Source organism: Nerophis lumbriciformis, linkage group LG11 (genome assembly GCF_033978685.3).
Source record: "Nerophis lumbriciformis linkage group LG11, RoL_Nlum_v2.1, whole genome shotgun sequence".
Taxonomy (NCBI): Eukaryota; Metazoa; Chordata; class Actinopteri; order Syngnathiformes; family Syngnathidae; genus Nerophis; species Nerophis lumbriciformis.
In genome coordinates this window covers 38,950,666-38,971,550 of record NC_084558.2, presented here as the reverse complement: position 1 = coordinate 38,971,550, position 20,885 = coordinate 38,950,666, and the positions used below count along the sequence as shown (strand labels likewise).

The window sequence follows — 20,885 nt, the reverse complement described above, 5'->3', positions numbered from 1 at the left end:
AAACTTTGAAAAATAAAATAAGCCACTGGGAACTGATTTTTAATGGTTTTAACCCTTCTGAAATTGTGATAATGTTCCCCTTTAAACAAATGCTTGTATTTCCAGCTGTTTTCCACAGTCATTGATACCATTAAACCCACGTCTTATCACCCATAAGACTCCCTTACGTCTCTTCGTCCGCCAGTTTGTCCATAATCAGCCATTTAAAGCAGCAGCGGAAATCTCTTTTGCGCCTCGCTTCGGTCTGACGGACACACAAACGACGTGGCGGGGGAGGGATGGTGGAAGGTCGGGGTGGGGGAGTCGAGCCGAGACTTTTCCCGCGGAATGATGAATAGGCCAAGTTGAGTGTCTGACTAACGGAGATCTGTCTTAATCAGAAGTGATTTGTCAGAACAGGAGCCGTGCAGGGTCAGGGCGCCGGTGATGAATAAAACACACAGCCTGGCGAAGTGAAGAAAACCCCCAGAAATCCACCCTGACTGCCCTCCATTGCTTATATGAGAGGAAGGGCCCGACGTTAGGGCTAAGTCAGGATAGACTTAAGGATTTGTCTTCCTTACCTAGAATATTCAGTTTTGGAGCAGGGCAGCCGAGACTAATCAGAAAGTTGACATTAACACCACCTGGACACGTAGGAGGGTGGGTGTCACCCGCCTTTTGCCTGAAGTTAGCTCACTGTGAACGGTAGAAAATGGGGGGCTCGCTGGAAGGATGGGTATTCAGTAGAGATGTCCGATAATGGCTTTTTTGCCGATATCTGATATTCCGATATTGTCCAACTCTTAATTACCGATTCCGATATCAACCGATACCGATATATACAGTTGTGGAATTAACACATTATTATGCCGAATTTTGTTGTGATGCCCCGCTGGATGCATTAAACAATGTAACAAGGTTTTCCAAAATAAATCAACTCAAGTTATGGAAAAAAATGCCAACATGGCACTGCCATATTTATTATTGAAGTCACAAAGTGTATTATTTTTTTAACATGCCTCAAAACAGCAGCTTGGAATTTGGGACATGCTCTCCCTGAGAGAGCATGAGGAGGTTGAGGTGGGGGGGGGGGGGGGGGGGGGGGGGCGGGGGGGTGTATATTGTAGCGTGCCGGAAGAGTTAGTGCTGCAAGGGGTTCTGGGTATTTGTTCTGTTCTATTTATGTTGTGTAACGGTGCGGATGTTCTCCCGAAATGTGTTTGTCATTCTTGTTTGGTATGGGTTCACAGTGTGGCGCATATTCTTAATAGTGTGTCATGTCCGTTGTGTCCTGAGCAAGACACTTCACCCTTGCTCCTGATGGGTGCTGGTTAGCGCCTTGCATGGCAGCTCCCTCCATCAGTGTGTGAATGTGTGTGTGAATGGGTAAATGTGGAAGTAGTGTCAAAGCGCTTTGAGTACCTTGAAGGTAGAAAAGCGCTATGCAAGTACAACCCATTTATCATTTATTTAAAGTTGTTTATACGGCCACCCTCAGTGTGATCTGTATGGCTGTTGACCAGGTATGCTTGGCATTCACTTGTGCGTGTGAAAAGCTGTAGATATTATGCCTTTAAGGTTTATTGGCGCTCTGTACTTCTTCCTACGTCCGTGTACACAGCGGCGTTTTTAAAAGTCATACATTTTACTTTTTGAAACCGATACCGATAATTTTGAAACTGATACCGATAATTTCCGATATTACATTTTAAAGCATTTATCGGCCGATAATATCGGACTGCCGATATTATCGGACATCTCTCGTATTCAGCTCCATCCCTGAGGGATAAGTGGGCAAAAACTTTGTAACATCCGCTGAATGACTCCAGATGTTGCAACTGGGTAGCTTCTGTGGATGAAATCCCAATATTGCAACGATGTAGCATTCGGGGACTTTAGCCAAATATGGCCCCTGTGCAGTATCTGGGGGCCAAATACACATCTTTCAACAGTCAAGCATCCGGAGACTGACGCCAGATCTTGCAACCGTGTGGCATCCGATTACCTAGTCTTGATCTTACAAAAGTGTGGCATCCAGTAACCGATTATTGCAACCGTGCCGCATCCGGTTATTAATTTTCCGATACAACTAGTTAACCTATGCAAAGCTTGGCTACAAGGTAACATGTAAATACCCCCCAATAAGCACACAAGTTTAGTCTTTTATTCTATTTTAGTCAGGTCAACAACAAAAGGTAAACATGGTAGCCTGTAGGCTTCGAGGAGCTAGTGGCTACACAACAGCTAAGCACACGATAGCACACAAGCTAGACATACATAATTAGTGATCTTAATTAAACAATATTGCAGTCTAAAACACATTTTTCAATATAAACTCAAATAATCATAGTCGCATATTACTTACCTATTCAAAGTTTACAAGGCAGAAGTGTAATGCAAAGTATGCAGTAACAAATGTGTCCGTATCATTCAACTTACTGCATCATGAGTCTGGCTTGATAAATTATTTTGTCCACGAGGTGTCGCCAAAAACAATTACTACTCGACTTCAACTTTAGGGCAACATACATTATGTCCATTCCCGACGGTTAAAAAATGATGAATAAGGTTAATGTTTTTGTTGTTCTCTGCTTGATCAATATTTTTCTAACATTCTACACTACAAAATAATAAATAAGTATGATTTGTGCCAATATCTTATTGGATCAATAATGGCTATGACCAATACTCAAGGCTCTAATATCAATAGCGTATCAGAAATGAAAAAGATATTTTGGGACACTTTCTGAAAACCATCATCCTCTGCAGCGGACATTTGTTTTGGGTCTGTTTTTTTGGTAGAGTTACAAGGTATTGACAAAATATCCCTGTTTTTCAAAACATGAATGTCCTCTGTAGAGGACGCTGGTTCTCAAGAGGTTAGGTGGGTAAAACTATGTGGAAAACGGCATGCAAATGCCAGACAGGAAGGTCCCCTGAGTTGGGTGTTCAAAGAAGTTTATTTTAGTTTATTAAAATCCCCGTTGGCTGAGATTATTAGTGGGTTCTAAAGACTTTTAAAAAATGCTTATTTTTACATAAAATACACATATGTACAACATACAAGACAAAAGAGGGTACATGCTAATTCGGGTGTTGGCAACCCTAGTGGCTCCCTGGAGCTTTTTTAAAAAATGTATGAAAATGGAAAAAAATATGGAGAAAAAATGTATTCTTTGTTTTTATATGGTTTCTGTAGGTAATTCATAGCTGATAATGCTAACCACTCTGCTACCATACCCCTTTGTCCCTCCAGAGGGTGTCCCTACCACCTTCCACCTCCCTAAAACCTGAGCTCCAACTCCTAACTAACTTGGACAAGAGTTTGTTGTTCCTACGGGTTAGTGTTGCGTAACACTACCTGTGCGACCGAGCAGTTGGCACCTTTTTTTTTTTTTTCTATTTTGGAGCTAAAGCACAGTGCTTTTACCGAGATGCTAGCCTCATGGCCTGTGGGCACGACATCACAAATACATCCCAGTGTGAGTGCAACTTTGATGCAAGGTGATGAAAGAGTGTCACCAGGCAGTTGAAGAAGTTGTTACTCTTGGAAAAAAAAAGTGTACAAAGACGAGGTAACTTTATGCGCTGGGGGAGTCGCTGGCAGTTGACTGTGAGCAAGAACAATGGAAAATGGTCTCAAAATTTCCTCGGTTCCTCTTCCACACACGCTCAACCCTCCCGCCGGTCCGCCGCAGCCTTTTTGTTGGAGTGTGTGGTTTGTGTCGGTGGCGTAAGTGTGTGGGCTCACCTTCAAAACAGTGGTGACTAGTTTTTAATGAAAAGGAGGCTGTGCTGGGTCTCGGCGCCGTCAGGGCTCATACCCTCTCAGCTCCAGGGGGCACACAAAAAAACGCAACACGGAAAAGGAGAGACGGGAAGCGCTCTTAGACGGTGTGTAATGGCTGCTGTAAAATAGATGAAATGTCCAATTAGATGTGTCCATGTCGTGAAGAAAGTTCAAGGCTGTAGAGGTTTGGAACGATTGACTTTCAGAGGCGGATTGTCCTCAGAAATGTAACATCTTTTACTTTTTCATCACACGGGCCTAAATTCTCCTCCCAAAGTCATCATTAACCAAACAATGAACAATTGAGTGCTGGTACCAGTTCAGTGGGTAGTCCATGGGTTTACAAGGAAAATTCAAATTCATTCACTTCCCTCGCATCGCTCTATCAGCTTTTCCACCCTAATTCTTTTATTGCAGTTCGCTTAGAGCAACCAGTTTAAACAAGAGCTCTCTGGTGCTTCTGCGAGCATAATGTAACGTGATAATGGAGCTTGTTAAATAGACCTTTGGGTACGGAGATATTTAACAAGCGAGTCAGAGCGAGGCCTCTGCGCAGGGGTTATTTAAATTGTTAATAGCTGTTTAAACTGGGAGAGAATATTTGACTCGCTAACGAGCAACAAGTCTGGGCTAAGGCATGTTAAATGTCTTCTCTCCTGCTTTGTTTTTATCGCCTTTTAGTTCAATACTTGCGCTTTAAATCAAAACAGCAGGTTGTTTTTTTAAACTTAATTTTCAACTAAATATGTGTTTCACAGACTGGTGTGAACAACGTTTAATTAAGATGAACGGAAATGTACATACCTGCCAGAAAACTAGTAACTGTGCTTGAAACAACACACGGTAAGGACAATAAAGAGCATTTTTCAGAGAAACGTCATTTACACTTGTATGTGACTAATAAAACAGTCATTTATGGGTAAAAACTGAAATGTAACCCTTTTAACCAGTAACTACATGTCTAAAGTCCTGGCCCAAATATGCCCCTATCATTATTTGGTACTGGATATTTTCAGAAAATTAACATTTCTTATCACTTTTTAAATAAATGACAATATCATTAGATGACTATGCCTTACCATGGCTTACTATAACATCAGCCTGTGTCATCTACTCAGTCTGTCAGAGGTTAGACAGACAATGAGCCGGTCCGTGGGCTCAAGAAGATCGAGAAACTCAGCTTGAGACCCTTCAGAATTTGTCAGCAGACGTAGAATCCCACATGAATTCAGGTGATTCCATCTTAACCGCATATATTTGACTGTAAACCTGGGAAGTAAAAAGTTGGAATCCACCTGCTGTAAACAAAATACTGTATGGAAGATTGTACCTTAACCCAATCTTTGATGGTGCCATTGACTTTGGCCTTATTGGAGTCCTCTTTTTGTATGCATGGCTAACTCTTTCAATAAGCCTATTTTAGAATAATTCAAAATTTGGCGAAAAAAGCTGGATCCTGCTTGCAGTAAAAACAAGACATTATAGAAAATATTACCTTAACCGCACATCTTTGACTGTGCCCCAGAAATGATTGGAGACCTTTTTTGTACACATACTGTAGCTAACTCTTCCAATAAACTTATTTTGGAAGAAGGAAAAATTTGGCGACGAAAGCTGGATCCCACCTGCAGTAAACACAAGACACTATAGAACATTTTACCTTAAAGGGGAACATTATCACCAGACCTATGTAAGCGTCAATATATACCTTGATGTTGCAGAAAAAAGACCATATATTTTTTTAACCGATTTTCGAACTCTAAATAAGTGAATTTTGGCGAATTAAACGCCTTTCTATTATTCGCTCTCGGAGCGATGACGTCACAACGTGACGTCACATCGGGAAGCAATCCGCCATTTTCTCAAACACATTACAAACACCGAGTCAAATCAGCTCTGTTATTTTCCGTTTTTTCGACTGTTTTCCGTACCTTGGAGACATCATGCCTCGTCGGTGTGTTGTCGGAGGGTGTAACAACACGAACAAGGACGGATTCAAGTTGCACCAGTGGCCCAAAGATGCGAAAGTGGCAAGAAATTGGACGTTTGTTCCGCACACTTTACCGACGAAAGCTATGCTACGACAGAGATGGCAAGAATGTGTGGATATCCTGCGACACTCAAAGCAGATGCATTTCCAACTGGACTGGACACATCAGCTTTCAGGAAAAGAGAGCGGATGAGGGTATGTCTACAGAATATATTAATTGATGAAAACTGGGCTGTCTGCACTCTCAAAGTGCATGTTGTTGCCAAATGTATTTCATATGCTGTAAACCTAGTTCATAGTTGTTAGTTTCCTTTAATACCAAACAAACACATACCAATCGTTGGTTAGAAGACGATCGCCGAATTTGTCCTCGCTTTCTCCCGTGTCGCTGGCTGTCGTGTCGTTTTCGTCGGTTTCGCTTGCATACGGTTCAAACCGATATGGCTCAATAGCTTCAGTTTCTTCAATTTTGTTTTCGCTACCTGCCTCCACACTACCACCATCCGTTTCAATACATGCGTAATCTGTTGAATCGCTTAAGCCGCTGAAATCAGAGTCTGAATCCGAGCTAATGTCGCTATACCTTACTGTTCTAACCGCCATGTTTGTTTGTATTGGCATCACTGTGTGACGTCACAGGAAAATGGACGGGTGTATATAACGATGGTTAAAATCAGGCACTTTGAAGCTTTTTTTAGGGATATTGCGTGATTAGTAAAATTTTGAAAAAAACTTTGAAAAATAAAATAAGCCACTGGGAACTGATTTTTAATGGTTTTAACCCTTCTGAAATTGTGATAATGTTCCCCTTTAACCGCACATCTTTGACTGTGCCCCAGAAAAGATTGGAGACCTTTGTACACATGGCTAACTCTTCCAATAAACCTATTTTTGGAACAATTAAATTATTTGGCGACAAAAGCTGGATCCCGCCTGCAGTAAACACAAGACACTATAGAACATTTTACCTTAACCGCACTTTGACTGTGTCCCAGAAATGATTGGAGATCTTTTTTTGTACACATGGCTAACTCTTTCAATAATCCTATTTTGGAAAAATTTAAAATTTGGCGAACAGTATAGAAAAATTTACCTTAACCGCACATCTTTGACTGTGCCCCAGAAATTATTGGAGACCTTTGTTTGCACACATGGCTAACTCTTCCAATAAACCTATTTTTGGAAGAATTTAAAATTTGGTGACGAAAGCTGGATCCCGCCTGCAGTAAACACAAGACACTATAGAAAATGTTACCTTAATCGCACACCTTTGACTGTGTCCCAGAAATTATTGGAGATCTTTTGTTGTACACATGGCTAACTCTTTCAATAATCTTATTTTGGAAAAATTAAAAATTTGGCGAACAGTATATAAAATGTTACCTTTTTCGCACATCTTTGACTGTGCCCCAGAAATTATTGGAGACCTTTTTTTGTACACTTGGCTAACTCTTCCAATAATCCTATTTTGGAAGAATTCAAAATTTGGCGAGGAAAGCTGGATCCCGCCTGCAGTAAACACAAGACACTATAGACATTTTTTACCTTAACCGCACATCTTTGACTATGTCCCAGAAATTATTGGAGATCTTTTTTTGTACACATGGCTAACCCTTCCAATAATCCAATTTTCGAAGAATTCAAAATTTGGCGAACAATGTAGAAAAATGTTACCTTAACCGCACATCTTTGACTGTGCCCCAGAAATGATTGGAGACCTTTTTTTGTACACATGGCTAACTCTTCCAATAATCCTATTTTGGAAGAATTAAAAATTTGCAGACGAAAGCTGGATCCCGCTTGCATTAAACACAAGAAACTTCCAATAATCCTATTTTGGAAGAATTAAAAAATTTGCGAACACTATAGAACATTTTACCTTAACTGCACATCTTTGACTGTGTCCCAGAAATTACTGGAGATCTTTTTTTGTACACATGGTTAACTCTTCCAAAAATCCTATCGTGTAAGAATTAAAACTTTGGTAACAGAAGATCCCCCTGCAGTAAACACAAGATTCTACAGAAGATCTTACGTTAACACAATATATTTGACTGTGCCCTGGGCATTATTCGAGACTTCCTTTTCTCCACATGGCAAACTTTTCCAATAATCTACTTAAGGGGGGGAGTCCTTACTTGTCAGAGTCATTTATTTAAGAGACACAACACAGCCCTGACATAGAAGGATAGACGTGCTTAGTTGTCTCTTAAAAAGATTTCCGCTATAACACACCCTCTCTGTTTCTCCCTTGTTCTACTACAACAGGAATGGGACAGGGAGGGAGGAGGGTTCTGTTATGGTTATTAATACCTGCGCTCAGTCTTTTTAATCTGCCCTATTTGTCACATGTGACTGTCTGACTGCGCTGTTTAATCTGGGTATCCTTCAATCTGTCTGCTCCCAGATTAGAAATTAATGAAGGCAGGAAGCGACACATTTGAGTTACTTACAGTGTCGGGAGCTAAAAGGTTTGGGATGAATGGGAGTGTCGTTCATTTGACAGTGTCTTCTCTTTTTTCTCCCCCCATTTTTCCGCTGCACTCTCTTGTTTAGCTGCCAGATGTAGCCCATTTTTTTTTGCACTCATACAGGCGCTCAGCACGTGGGCCCTTTGGTGTGCGGCACCTGTGTAGTGTAATACAGCCAGCGACTGTGTTGTTTATTCCCGATTTGTTTGGTGCGCTTGAAAGCCTGTCTTTGATCCGTGCAAAGATTCTTCACTTCCCCTCTCGATTCATCCTCTAGCCTCCATCATTTTTAAACGCTAATACTGTAGCAGAGTGGCTATACCAATAGCAGGAGAAGGGGAGGCGGGCGCATTTTTATTTTGGTATATCCAACCCAAGGGACAGGAGACTGACAGTGACCACTGACAAGCTTGTCAGGTGCCTTGTCGGCGATGTTTTCGTAATTGCGCGTTAATGTGTTTGCACCTACGACTGATGCGAGGCATTGGAGTAAAAAGAAAGTAGAAGAAGAATGGCAGTAGAATGATGAATATTGCATTACCGCGTGAAGCCCTGCGGTGGGTGGGCTGGGCGTGATGGAAGCTGAGGTTCTTTTTACCTGAACGTCTGTTTATTTCAGCATTTTAAAAGGACATAAGGTACAATTCCTTTTTGTTTCAGTTGGAATTCTACTGTGGACATACATTATTTTCATGGCACAGTTTTGGTATAAATATGTATGTCATGGAGCTGCAAGGGACATTGAAATCATCATGATTCTTTAGATATGAATTTAGAAGCCAAATTTTTGGCTTTGCACCAGTAGCTTGGTTTATTTCTCATGGCAAAGGGAATACTTGGCCCCTCACGTCTTAGTAGTTGTTTTCCTGCAAACTTTTAGTAGAATATTTAACCAAAACAAATTGTGGCAAAGGTTTTCATTGGACAGTATTTGTATAAATATGTGATGGAGCTGCAAGGTGCATTCAAAACAGCATGAATCATAGTTTGCACGCACTTTTTGAGGCCAAATGTTGTTTTTTTCAATTTCGTAGAACAGATGAAATTGTGGATAAACGTGGTCTTCATCACAAAGTAATGATACATATACAGTACAGGCCAAAAGTTTGGACACACCTTCTCCTCATTCAATGCGTTTTCTTTATTTTCATGACTATAGATTGTAGATTGTCACTGAAGGCATCAAAACTATGAATGAACACATGTGGGGTTATGTACTTAACAAAAAAAGGTGAAATAACTGAAAACATGTTTTATATTCTAGTTTCTTCAAAATAGCCACCCTTTGCTCTGATTATTGCTTTGCACACTCTTGGCATTCTCTCGTTGAGCTTCAAGCACACCTGTGAAGTGAAAACCATTTCAGGTGACTACCTTTTGAAGCTCATCGAGAGAATGCCAAGAGTGTGCAAAAAAAGTAATCAGAGCAAAGGGTGGCTATTTTGAAGAAACTAGAATATAAAGGAGGAGGAGTTCAAGTACCTCGGAGTCTTGTTCACGAGTGAGGGAAGAGTGAGGGAAGAGTGGATCGTGAGATCGACAGGCGGATCGGTGCGGCGTCTTCAGTAATGCGGACGCTGTATCGATCCGTTGTGGTGAAGAAGGAGCTGAGCCGGAAGGCAAAGCTCTCAATTTACCGGTCGATCTACGTTCCCATCCTCACCTATGGTCATGAGCTTTGGGTTGTGACCGAAAGGACAAGATCACGGGTACAAGCGGCCGAAATGAGTTTCCTCCGCCGGGTGGCGGGGCTCTCCCTTAGAGATAGGGTGAGAAGCTCTGTCATCCGGGGGGAGCTCAAAGTAAAGCCGCTGCTCCTCCACATCGAGAGGAGCCAGATGAGGTGGTTCGGGCATCTGGTCAGGATGCCACCCGAGCGCCTCCCTAGGGAGGTGTTTAGGGCACGTCCGACCGGTAGGAGGCCACGAGGAAGACCCAGGACACGTTGGGAAGACTATGTCTCCCGGCTGGCCTGGGAACGCCTCGGGATCCCCCGGGAGGAGCTGGACGAAGTGGCTGGGGAGAGGGAAGTCTGAGCTTCCCTGCTTAGGCTGCTGCCCCCGCGACCCGACCTCGGATAAGCGGAAGAAGATGGATGGATGGATGGAATATAAAACATGTTTTCAGTTATTTCACCTTTTTTTGTTAATTACATAACTCCACGTGTTCATTCATAGTTTTGATGCCTTCAATGACAATCTACAATGTAAATAGTCATGAAAATAAAGAAAAGGCATTGAATGAGAAGGTGTGTCCAAACTTTTGGCCTGTACTGTATGCCGCCCGAATGCAGCTGAGATAGGCTCCAGCGACCCCAAAAGGGACAAGCGGTAGAAAATGTATGGATGTATGTAAGTGAGCTGCACGAAACATTCAGATCGGCACGTTTTATAGTTTAAATGCAATTTTAGAAGCAACTTTTTATTTGACATGTTGTATAACAGACCAAATAGTGGAGATACATGGTTTTCATCGGACAGTTTTGGAATAAATAAAATGCAAGGTGCATTCAAATTATATGCAAACGTAGAGGGCAAATTGGATGTTTAGTAGACCAACAGATCAAATTGTGGACATACGTGGTTTTCATCCTATATATTTATATAAATATGTAAATAAGCTGCAAGGTCCTGGCAAACCTTCAACATGCTTTCTGGGAAGTGCTTGAAAACATGCTTGAATTTGACCTCGAAACCTTGCGATGTAATGAGGTCATGTCTCTGCTCCTCTCTCGTGGCAAAAACACATTTTTGTTGTTGTTTCCGCAGAACAAGTGGGCCAGGAGATCCTCGCCAACCTTAACACCGACCGTGAGAAGATCCAGAGAGCCAGGGAGAGGGTGAGTTGCCACCCGGACGCACTGGCGCTGTTCTTACAAGTGTTTGCAAGGCCGTAAAGCTGTTAGCGCGGGTCATTGCTCGCTGCAGCGTTTGCAGAGTAAACACAACGTGTATGCACACAATCGTGACATCTATTGCCTTGGGGCACGCCTGCACTTGTTTGCACCTTGTATGTTCTCATCAATATTTCCTGTCCATTTGAATCAGTTTGATTAAACACACATGCAGTACTTTCATTTTCTTTGCCTCTGAGAATAGTCCCAATCCTCACCGCCTTACAAGCAGACAGCAGGTAAGGCAAAGACGGACCAAACACAGGAAGGGGGTCCCACCCCGGGCGGCCCCCCTCAAACGCCGAATGCTTAAAGATCACAACAAGGCAGTGGGCCTCGCTCAGGCCTTTTCAAAGGAAATCAAACATCTCCTTTCAAAATAGTGTCTACTGAGGCTGCTTCGCTCTCTCTTTCTTTGCTTTTTTTTTTATTACCCCCCCTTCTTCCCAAGAGTCTTCTTTGCTCAAAGCCCCCAACCCCCCAACTGCACACACACACATACACTTGGCTTTAAAGTCGGATTGTAGGGCAAAGTAAAAAGAATAGAGATAAATAAACACAGTTAAGAGGTATAGTAAGCAACACATTTGCATCAGCAAACACACTTAAAATCAACTGATGCATGAAGATTGGAAGCATTTTGAACCGTCATTCACAAAATTAAGCCACCCGTTGACAATATGATACATTTATAAATAGGAAAATCCTAGTATTCATCATCAAGTGCTATGCGCAGAAGGAAACGGTTCCTTTTATGTTTAGCTTTTCTGGTACAAAACAGAAACCGCCGTTTGTCGCAACTTAAGGGAAAAAGAAGTGTACCTCTACCACCAGGACATCAGCCCAGTGCAGCCAGAAGACAGAAAACTATTCAGGAAGTTAACAAAAACAGTTATGAGGTATAGCTACAAAGCTAACGCTAAAGAAGGCAGATTTAGCAGCAACAAAGAACAAGATGTGTAGATTTACTCCCAAAGGATTCTGCGGACCAACGTCAACCGCATTTGTTTATAGTGTAGATCTTCTGGAAAGATCCACTTGTTGGCAATGCAAATGTTCTACCCTGTAAAAAGATGAACTTATGATTGAAAAACAGAACCAGTCACTTATAGACATGGTAATACTTGGTAACGATATATATACTTCCTAGTAATGTAGCATGTTGTCAAAGACTTGTACGTTTTTCTTTCCACTTTTCTTGCACTCTGTATTATTAGTAAAGTACCACAAAAACCTTGTTTCATACAATTAGTTTAAGAAGTCTTAGGAATGTTTCTAATGAATGCCACCATATCGTTACCAGGCATTACCAACCCCAGAAGTGATTGGTTGCATGTTTCAACAAAAGAGGAGAAATATAACCTTTGGGAGAAATGTTTATTAAAAACATTTGTATGCACGTACAACACTTTAGACCGTTAGTATATCAATAAGTGGAATTAAAATATGGAATGGATTAAGCAAAGAAGTCAAACAATGTACTAACATGATCCAGTTTAAGAAACTGTTAATACTCAAAGTGTTTACAAAGTACAGAAAGAAAAATCCTGATAAACATATTGAACCTTATTGAAAAATTAGATTATGTAATTCATCTCATCATGTGAATCATTAATTTACTTAACTATTTATGAGAACCTTATTTGTTAGGGATGTAACGGTACCTAAGTATCATGGGACGATATTATCACGGTATTAAGGCCACGGTACAATATTATTGTGGTATATGTCCCACAATATACTTGAAGATGCCATTATGTGTCAAATGTAATGTAACATTACTGTAATTGAACACAAGCAACATGTTAAATGCTAATCATACTACAAACATGTATTTTTAAGTGCAAATAATTGTGCAGGAACATCCACTTACAGTTGAGTGACTTTAAAGTGACCATAAATATCCAGTGTAAAACAATAATGTTGACTTTAGTGTCTTTCAACTTTTACTTTATGAGTTTATATTAGTCTGGAATATGGTCTTTCTCAAAGTTTAACTAACAATTTCACTTTTAATAATGTAAATACCTCATCAACTGATGTTGGGCTTTGCCGTCTTTAAATATATTTACTGGGTGACTGTTTGAGGTGGCGACTTGTCCAGGATGCTGCCTTCCGCTTGAGTGCAGCTAAAATAGGCCCCAGCCCCCCCGCAACATTGGGAGAGACAAGCGTCGGAAAATGGATGGATGGATTGAGGCTTTATTAAGAAGTTTTTTGGTTTACTCGTATTTCCCTTCGATGTACAGGTTTTTTGGGTGATTTGCGTCCGTTTGCTGCGACGTGACCGGCTGGCTGTGTCGCCTTGGAAACGCTTTAGGGCAATGCTTCTCAAATATTTTCTGTGTCCATGGAAGAATATATCAATATTTTGCGCCCCTGCCCACTCTCTACCATGACTCTAAATAGTAAAATTTGTGTATAACATTGTTACAATTATACCTCTGCACAACGTTGTGAGCTTATTAACATCAAAGGGAACAACACACCGGTCTTTCCTTGTCTCCCACCGTGGTTACAGTGAAGCCAAGTGCTACATACCCTTCATCACATTCTGGTATGGCAAAAAAAAAGCATGTTCCCCAAGGTAGCGCACGCCACCCCCTTGGCATCGCAGCGGGGGGGGGCCCAACCCACTATTTGAGAAAGACTGCTCTAGATGAAAGTGGCGGCCTTTGCTCTGCAGAACGCAGAGCCAAAGAGGTTATGTTGTCGCCAGGATTTGTTTGTCTGTTAGCAACATAACTCAAAAGGTTTTGGACATATTTTGATGAAATGTCCAAAAAAAAAAAAAAAAAAAAAAAAAAAAGACATTTCACTTCCTTCTTATGGCGTTCCACGCCTCCACCTTCCGGTCTCGCGCTGCTCAGAGGTTACTGGGGGATGTAGTTTATTTTCAAACCAGGCCAACGCTAAAACTCCAGAAAAAAACTACACTCCAAGTTTTTGTTTGATCCCTTCACGGCATTATTGTTATCTATTATCTAAAAATCCGTTACACCTCTATTATTCATTATTTATGCATTTAATGTTTAACTACTTCCAAAAAAAATGTATTTACTTATTTATTTATTCATTGTTGTGTTTCAGATTGAGTACAAACAATTGGAGTAGGATTAGATCAACTCTGCTTCTTTCTACTCCTTTTCAGGCACACTGTAATGAGAAGCTGGAAATATGTGATGAATCGTATTGAAATTGTATGCATGTTGGAAATAAGCTAACACCATAAACATAACCTTGTGGTGTAGGTAAATAAGCACCATGACTATATTTTAAGCATTTTCAGTATGCAGTCGACTCGTTAACATGAACGCGATAAACATATTTCCGCAAAGTAGGATTATTATTAATGAACCAATTATTTTCATAGAGCATAAAAAACTGTTCTTGTTTACAACTTTCAAAATTATTATTTTTTTAAATATAACTGGAGTCCTCTAAACATGAAATAACAGCCATATAGTCATCTTTGAACTCGTTTCATGGGCGAGGATCCTCCAAGCGGTAATGTGGCTGTCACCCGGCCACTAAAACATGGACATGATGTGGAATACTTCATCACATCTTGGGTGATTCTTCCAAGTTAGAACGGAGCTTCTATGTGCTGAAACCACCGTTGTGTGTTGTTCTGCAATAACTTGGTCAACTAGACACTCTCTGCTACAATCATCAGCTTTCCGTGTTAGCAATGCGTGTCCTGTGTAGTCATTCCACATTGCTCAAGCCAAAGCTGTGTTATGATGTCGAAAATGAAGTGCATCAAAAGAGTTCATCTCCACTTTGGCCAGACAGTTTTTGACAGCTTATAGCAGTCTCATTTAGCTTAAAGTTCGACATTGCTCGGGTTAGACGTTGACCAATGTGGAGACGTGTTACTGATGTGACAGGAGTAGAAGATGAAGTCCATTTCAAAGTTGTTCTTGCGGTGAAGATAAAATAGCACCAAGATTAGCGCAGTGTTATTGTTTAGGGTTCACCTCTCATCCCAAAATGGAAGTCTTGCTTGGTGAATATTTATTGATCGCCACAACATAATAATAAAAAATAAGACAAATACTGCACTGTAATACATATACAGTGTTTCCCACAGGACAGGCATCTATTTGTGGTGGTGCGGTTGGGGGGTGGCGGCGGCAGCGGCGATGACCAAGAAGAACGCGGAGTTGGAATATAATTACAACATTTTATGTACATATTTATATACAGATTTGAACAATTAGTGATTCACTGAAATATATTTATTAATTGTGGTTCTTACAAAAAATATATCTTATAAAATATAAAAGCTAAAATGTCTCTTAAAGCTCTGCCCCTTTAATTAGTGAATACTAAATAATTTAACTTTAGCCTACTACTACAACCATATTATTTACCAGCAACATGAAGTGAAACAGAGGCAGAGGTGTCCTGCCACAGTCAGTCAACCTCCTCCTTCTCCTCCTGCTGCTGAACAGGTCGCACCTGTGGTCCGGACTGTAGGCCTACCTCCTCTCCAAGTTGGGCCATTTTCGGCCGTTGAAAATATTTTTTCTATACTCATCTGTGTGAAGGAGTGAACATCCAACATTAGAATTTATTACTAACGAGCAGAACTGCTCTATGTACAGTGCCGTCTAACCTTAAGCGGCAGCAGCTCAACACATGCAGGGTTCAACGTTAAGGTTTTTTTCTACTTGCCCGACTTCTCAAATCTACTTGCCCCAATATTTTTACTTGTCCTGCCTAGGTTTTTTTCTGGCTGTGTAGTGCTCATGGCTTATATCTTACTAAAATCCTTCCCGTTGACTATTTACAACACTACACAGTATTTATTATTATTATTATTATTATTATTATCTATAATTACATTTAAATGGCATTGCATACATGTAAAATTAAATGCTATTTCACATTATTTGACCAGTAGCAGTTACACTCATCTGAACAGGTCAGCCACCTGTTTAAAGCCCGATCACAGTTGAAATCTTGAAATGAAGGGCCTTTAATGGCCAAAACATTAACCTGGACAACATTTTAACAGCTGGTTGGCTCAGATTTTATTCTTTTCATTGCATTCACATGCTGCAGTGGACAGTGGACAATTTAGCTTCAGTCCATGTGTGTTTATTGACAACAGGGTTATAACCTGGACACGTTAGCTCGTCGGTATGAAAACACGTGACTGTTACTACGTGCGTCTGCCCCGGCCCCCGAGTCAAACAGCGGCGGTGTTAATGAAGCAGCGTCAGGCTGCTCACCGTCAGTGAAACGCTCGGTGAAATCGCGGATTAACGTTAAATATATGACGAGCCGCGAGCGATGCAGCTATAACCTATCTACCTATAACCTATATTAACCTCGTATTTTGATCCCGTCCGTCCGTCCGTCCCTCTTCTTCTTCTAATTCTTCTTCTTCTTCTGGCCCACCAGGTGAATTAAGTGCTATTGGCGGAGTTACAATGCATAGTAGGCTACCGCCACCTACTGCACCGGAGTTGTAACTACAAGCAACATTCACAGACAGAGTCCCATTGCTTTTATGAGCGGTCAAGCGAGTCAAAAGCCGAAAAATCCATTTGTGGCGGACGTAATTCTTTCGTGGCGGGCCGCCACAAATAAATGAATGTCTGGGGAAACACTGATATAATACATAAATAAAACTTAATTAAACACTTAATTTACACCAAAACCATGTAGGATATGCTTTTTATTAGTAATTTTTAACAAAACAAAAAAAAGCGAGGGTCGACTGTACACTGTACTTATAACCTTTCAAGTAAAAGCTAAACTAATATTTTTCTGTCTGAAGTCAAGCTTTCCCTATTGTAGAAAGTCGAAGGACTCATCTTTATATCGCTTGTGTGTCCTTCCAGCTGAGAGAAACGGACGCCAATCTGGGCAAGAGCTCTCGCATCCTCACTGGCATGCTGAGAAGGTAAGAGGCAGGTAGGAAACTCTTAAGAATGTGCTGTCTGTCTGCTCACACCAAATGTGGAAGTGTTCACAATAGCGTCACTTCAACATAACAGCAAGTTTATCACTCCACACATTAGTACTAGAACAGGGGTCGGCAACCTTTACCAGTCAAAGAGCCATTTTGACCAGTTTCAATAATTATAGAAAACAATGGGAGCCGCAAACATTTTTGAACTTTTAAATGAAATAACACTGCATACAAAGTTTTTTTTTTTGCTTTGTGCTATGTATAAACCAGGGGTCTCAGACATGCTGCCCACACCTTTATGTGGAATTTGAAAGCTGGTGCGGCACGCGGGTTTTAAATGAATGGCGCTTGTCAGCGCCATGCGTGCCGTGATGGTACAGCATACAGCACCCACTACAGCTAGCGTGCCTTATCAGCCACACGTTGTATTAGGCTTCCGCTTGCTCACGTTGGTGACAGCAAGGCATACTTGGTCAACAACTGACGGTGGCGGTATAAAAAAAAAAACTTTAACACTCTTACTAATAATGCGCCACACTGTGAACCCACACCAATGAAGAATGACAAACAAATTTCGGGAGAACATCTGCACCGTAACACAACATAGACACAACAGGACAAATACCCAGAATCCCATGCAGCCCTAACTCTTCCGGGATACATTATACACCCCCGCTACCAAACCCCGCCCACCTCAACCGACGCACAGAGAGGGGGGGGGGGGGGGTTGATGTGTGAGGGAGCAGGGTTGGGGTGGGGGCGGGGTTTGGTGGTAGCAGGGGTGTATAATGTAGCCCGGAAGAGTCAGGGCTGCATGGGATTCTGGGTATTTGTACTGTTGTGTTTATGTTGTGTTAAGGTGCAGATGTTCTCCCGAAATGTGTTTGTCATTCTTGTTTGGTTTTGGTTCAAAGTGTGGCGCATTATTAGTAAGAGTGTTAAAGTTGTTTTATATGACCACCGTCAGTGTAACCTGTGTGGCTGTTGACCAAGTATGCCTTGCTGTCACATACGTGTGCAAGCAGAAAATGTATATTGTATAACAAGTGTTGGGCTGGCACGCTGTTAATACAAATTGTAGAGGGCACCAAATGTTGTACCATCATGGTATGTCCTGATTATAGCCGTAAGGGTGAAAATCAGTGAATACTAATTTCGGGGGTTTTCTGCGAGAGGCACTGAAATCCGGAAGTCTCACGGGGAAAATTGGGGGGTTCAGCAAGTAAGCTGCTGAGCCGCATCAGAGTGATCAAAGAGCCGCATGCGGCTCCGGAGCCGCGGGTTGCCGACCCCTGTACTAGAACATCATTGCACAATAGTAGAGATCGACCGATATGGTTTTTTTCAGGGCCGATACCAATTTTTAGTAGTGAAAGAGGCTGATAAACGATATTAATTGACAGTAAAAGTGACATATTGGTGTCAACATTTTAAATAATACTTTTACAAACTCCAACACTAAACTTAACTTAAATGCCTGAAGCATGTGTATTAAAAAAACAAGTACCGTTTTAATAGGCGCAGTGCGGATGGGCGGGTCTATTCAGGTCTTTGTTCATACAAAAGGTGCACCGGATTATAAGGCGCATTAAAGGGGTCATATTATGATTTTTTTCTAAATTTAAAACACTTCCTTGTGGTCTATATAACATGAGATGGTGGTTCTTTGGTGAAAGTGTTGCACAGATTATGTTTTACAGACCATTTTGAAGTAGCTTTCTGACAGTCGCTTCAGGATGCGCCGTTTTGTGGGCGGTCTTATTTACGTGGCTCACCTTCGACAGCGTCTTCTCCCCGTCATCTTTGTTGTAGCGGTGTAGCGTGCAAGGACGGGAGTGGAAGAAGTGTCAAAAGATGGAGCTAACTGTTTTAATGACATTCAGACTTTACTTCAATCAATAACGGAGCAGAATCTCCTCATCCGTGGCTCAATGATGCAACATAAACGCCGGAAATGTGTCCCGTGAAAAACCGTCCGACCAGAACCCTCTAATAACTAAAGTTCTCTGGGTGAGTTATGTAAACTCACTACAGTTTTCAGCGCTTTGATAGATAGTCTACTGACGGATATAAGTAAGAACTTTACGCTACTTTATATTAGAAATGTCAACAGTGGAAGGTGAATGCCACAAAAGAAGGTAGAGAAAAAGAAGAAGCTTATGACTACGGTGTCGGCACGTACTACAATTGCGGATGCGTGCACATTTTCAGGACTTGTTTTGGTATCCCGGAGCATTCAAAGTTGAACTCCTGAAAAACAACCCCACACCATAATTCCTCCTCCACCAAATTTCACACTCGGCACAATGCAGTCCGAAATGTACCGTTCTCCTGGCAACCTCCAAACTCAGACTCAACATTACGTGGACCCCGACTTAAACAAGTTGAAAAACTTATTCGGGTCTTACCATTTAGTGGTCAATTGTACTGAACTGTGCAATCTACTAATAAAAGTTTCAATCAATCAATCAATCAATCAATCAATCAAAAACTTGTCCATCAGATTGCCAGATGGAAAAGCGTGCCAGGCCAAGTGATTAGGACACCTGATTCTGATCATTTGGATGGGTGGCCAAATACGTTTGGCAATATAGTGTATCTAAAGAATCTAAAACCTTAAACAGACAGTTGCAGAATTTTTGTTGGGATACGTTGTGCTTGTCTACCATTGTGATTATAGTAATATCAGTATGGTCTGTCTTGCCTGCTGGTTCAAACATAAACAAGTTGCCACCATCAAACACAAATAATTCAATACTCCTTGCCGTGTCGTCTCATGCACCCGCCACCCATTCCGTGTCTACACTTAGGAACACACACGCTTAAAGAGACACATGTACACACACACACACACACACACACACACACACACGCACACACACACACACGCACACACACACACACACACACACACACACACACACACACACACACACACACACACACACACACACACACTAGTGTTCTATCACATCTCCATTTCATAAAGTACCACTCCCTGAACCATGACGCCACTTGTTTTATTTCCCGCTCCCTCTTTCTTGTTTTGTTATTGTGTGTGGCCCCCACTGTGTATTTTGATTAAGAGTAATATGTAAATGACACAACCTAAATGTAAAACCCAGGGTTCAGGAAGGAAGTGCCAATTGAAATAGATGCTTCAGTGCCCGTAGACAATTTGGGGAGGGGAGGCCCGAGGAGCGCTGTGACGCCGACTGTAACCAATATTTCTGCATATGTCTCCATTTTGTCAACTTTGATTATGGCGTAAGGGGGAGACAGCGAGCAAGGGGGGTTTGTCACCCGTAGCTGTCCAGAAATCATTCATCATCCCGTCGCCCACCCTCTCTTCTCTGCCACCCCTGCTCTGTCCCTGAAGTAAATAACACACTTATTTCAATATTATCATATTAATGTTAAAGTTCAGCTGTCATCTAATGGGAAGACTTAATCAGACGTAACATTTCTAGGCGGCACCCTCCCCTCTTTCGAACCCCCACCCTTGTTGACACCTCCTCTGCTTAGCGCCCGGCTCAAATCAGGATTTATGAGCGCTCTTTCCAAAAGTGGGGGCCCCCAACTGAGAAGCTTTTTCTTTTTTTACGACCACCCGCCGCCGTACGTGATGGAAACGGCACTACGTTCACCCCCTTTAACTCCCCTGGAAGCAGAAATATTTTGATTGTCTCGTCACTATTTGAATAGAAGGGAACTCAAATCTAAGAAAAGTAAGTCAACAATATTTTCCTCTTTTCCACCTCACTGCCTTTCAATTAATACTATATTTGATATTAGTTTACAGTGTGTGCTTGCAGACGCTGGTTTATATTTTC

At 41.6% G+C, this 20,885-nt stretch overlaps 1 protein-coding gene across 4 annotated transcripts in view; it reads left to right on the top strand.

Annotated features, from left to right (window-relative positions):
* vti1a (vesicle transport through interaction with t-SNAREs 1A) overlaps positions 1-20,885 on the top strand; it is a 309,169-nt gene that overhangs the window by 197,898 nt on the left and 90,386 nt on the right. For 2 of the 4 annotated variants that reach the window (XM_061966622.2, XM_061966621.2), the window contains 2 exons: positions 11,002-11,072; positions 16,982-17,043. In XM_061966622.2, the coding sequence (XP_061822606.1) occupies positions 11,002-11,072; positions 16,982-17,043 (133 nt within the window). Of the gene's footprint in view, positions 1-11,001; positions 11,073-16,981; positions 17,055-20,885 lie in introns of all 4 variants that reach the window. The other 2 variants (XM_061966624.2, XM_061966623.2) reach the window with 1 other exon arrangement.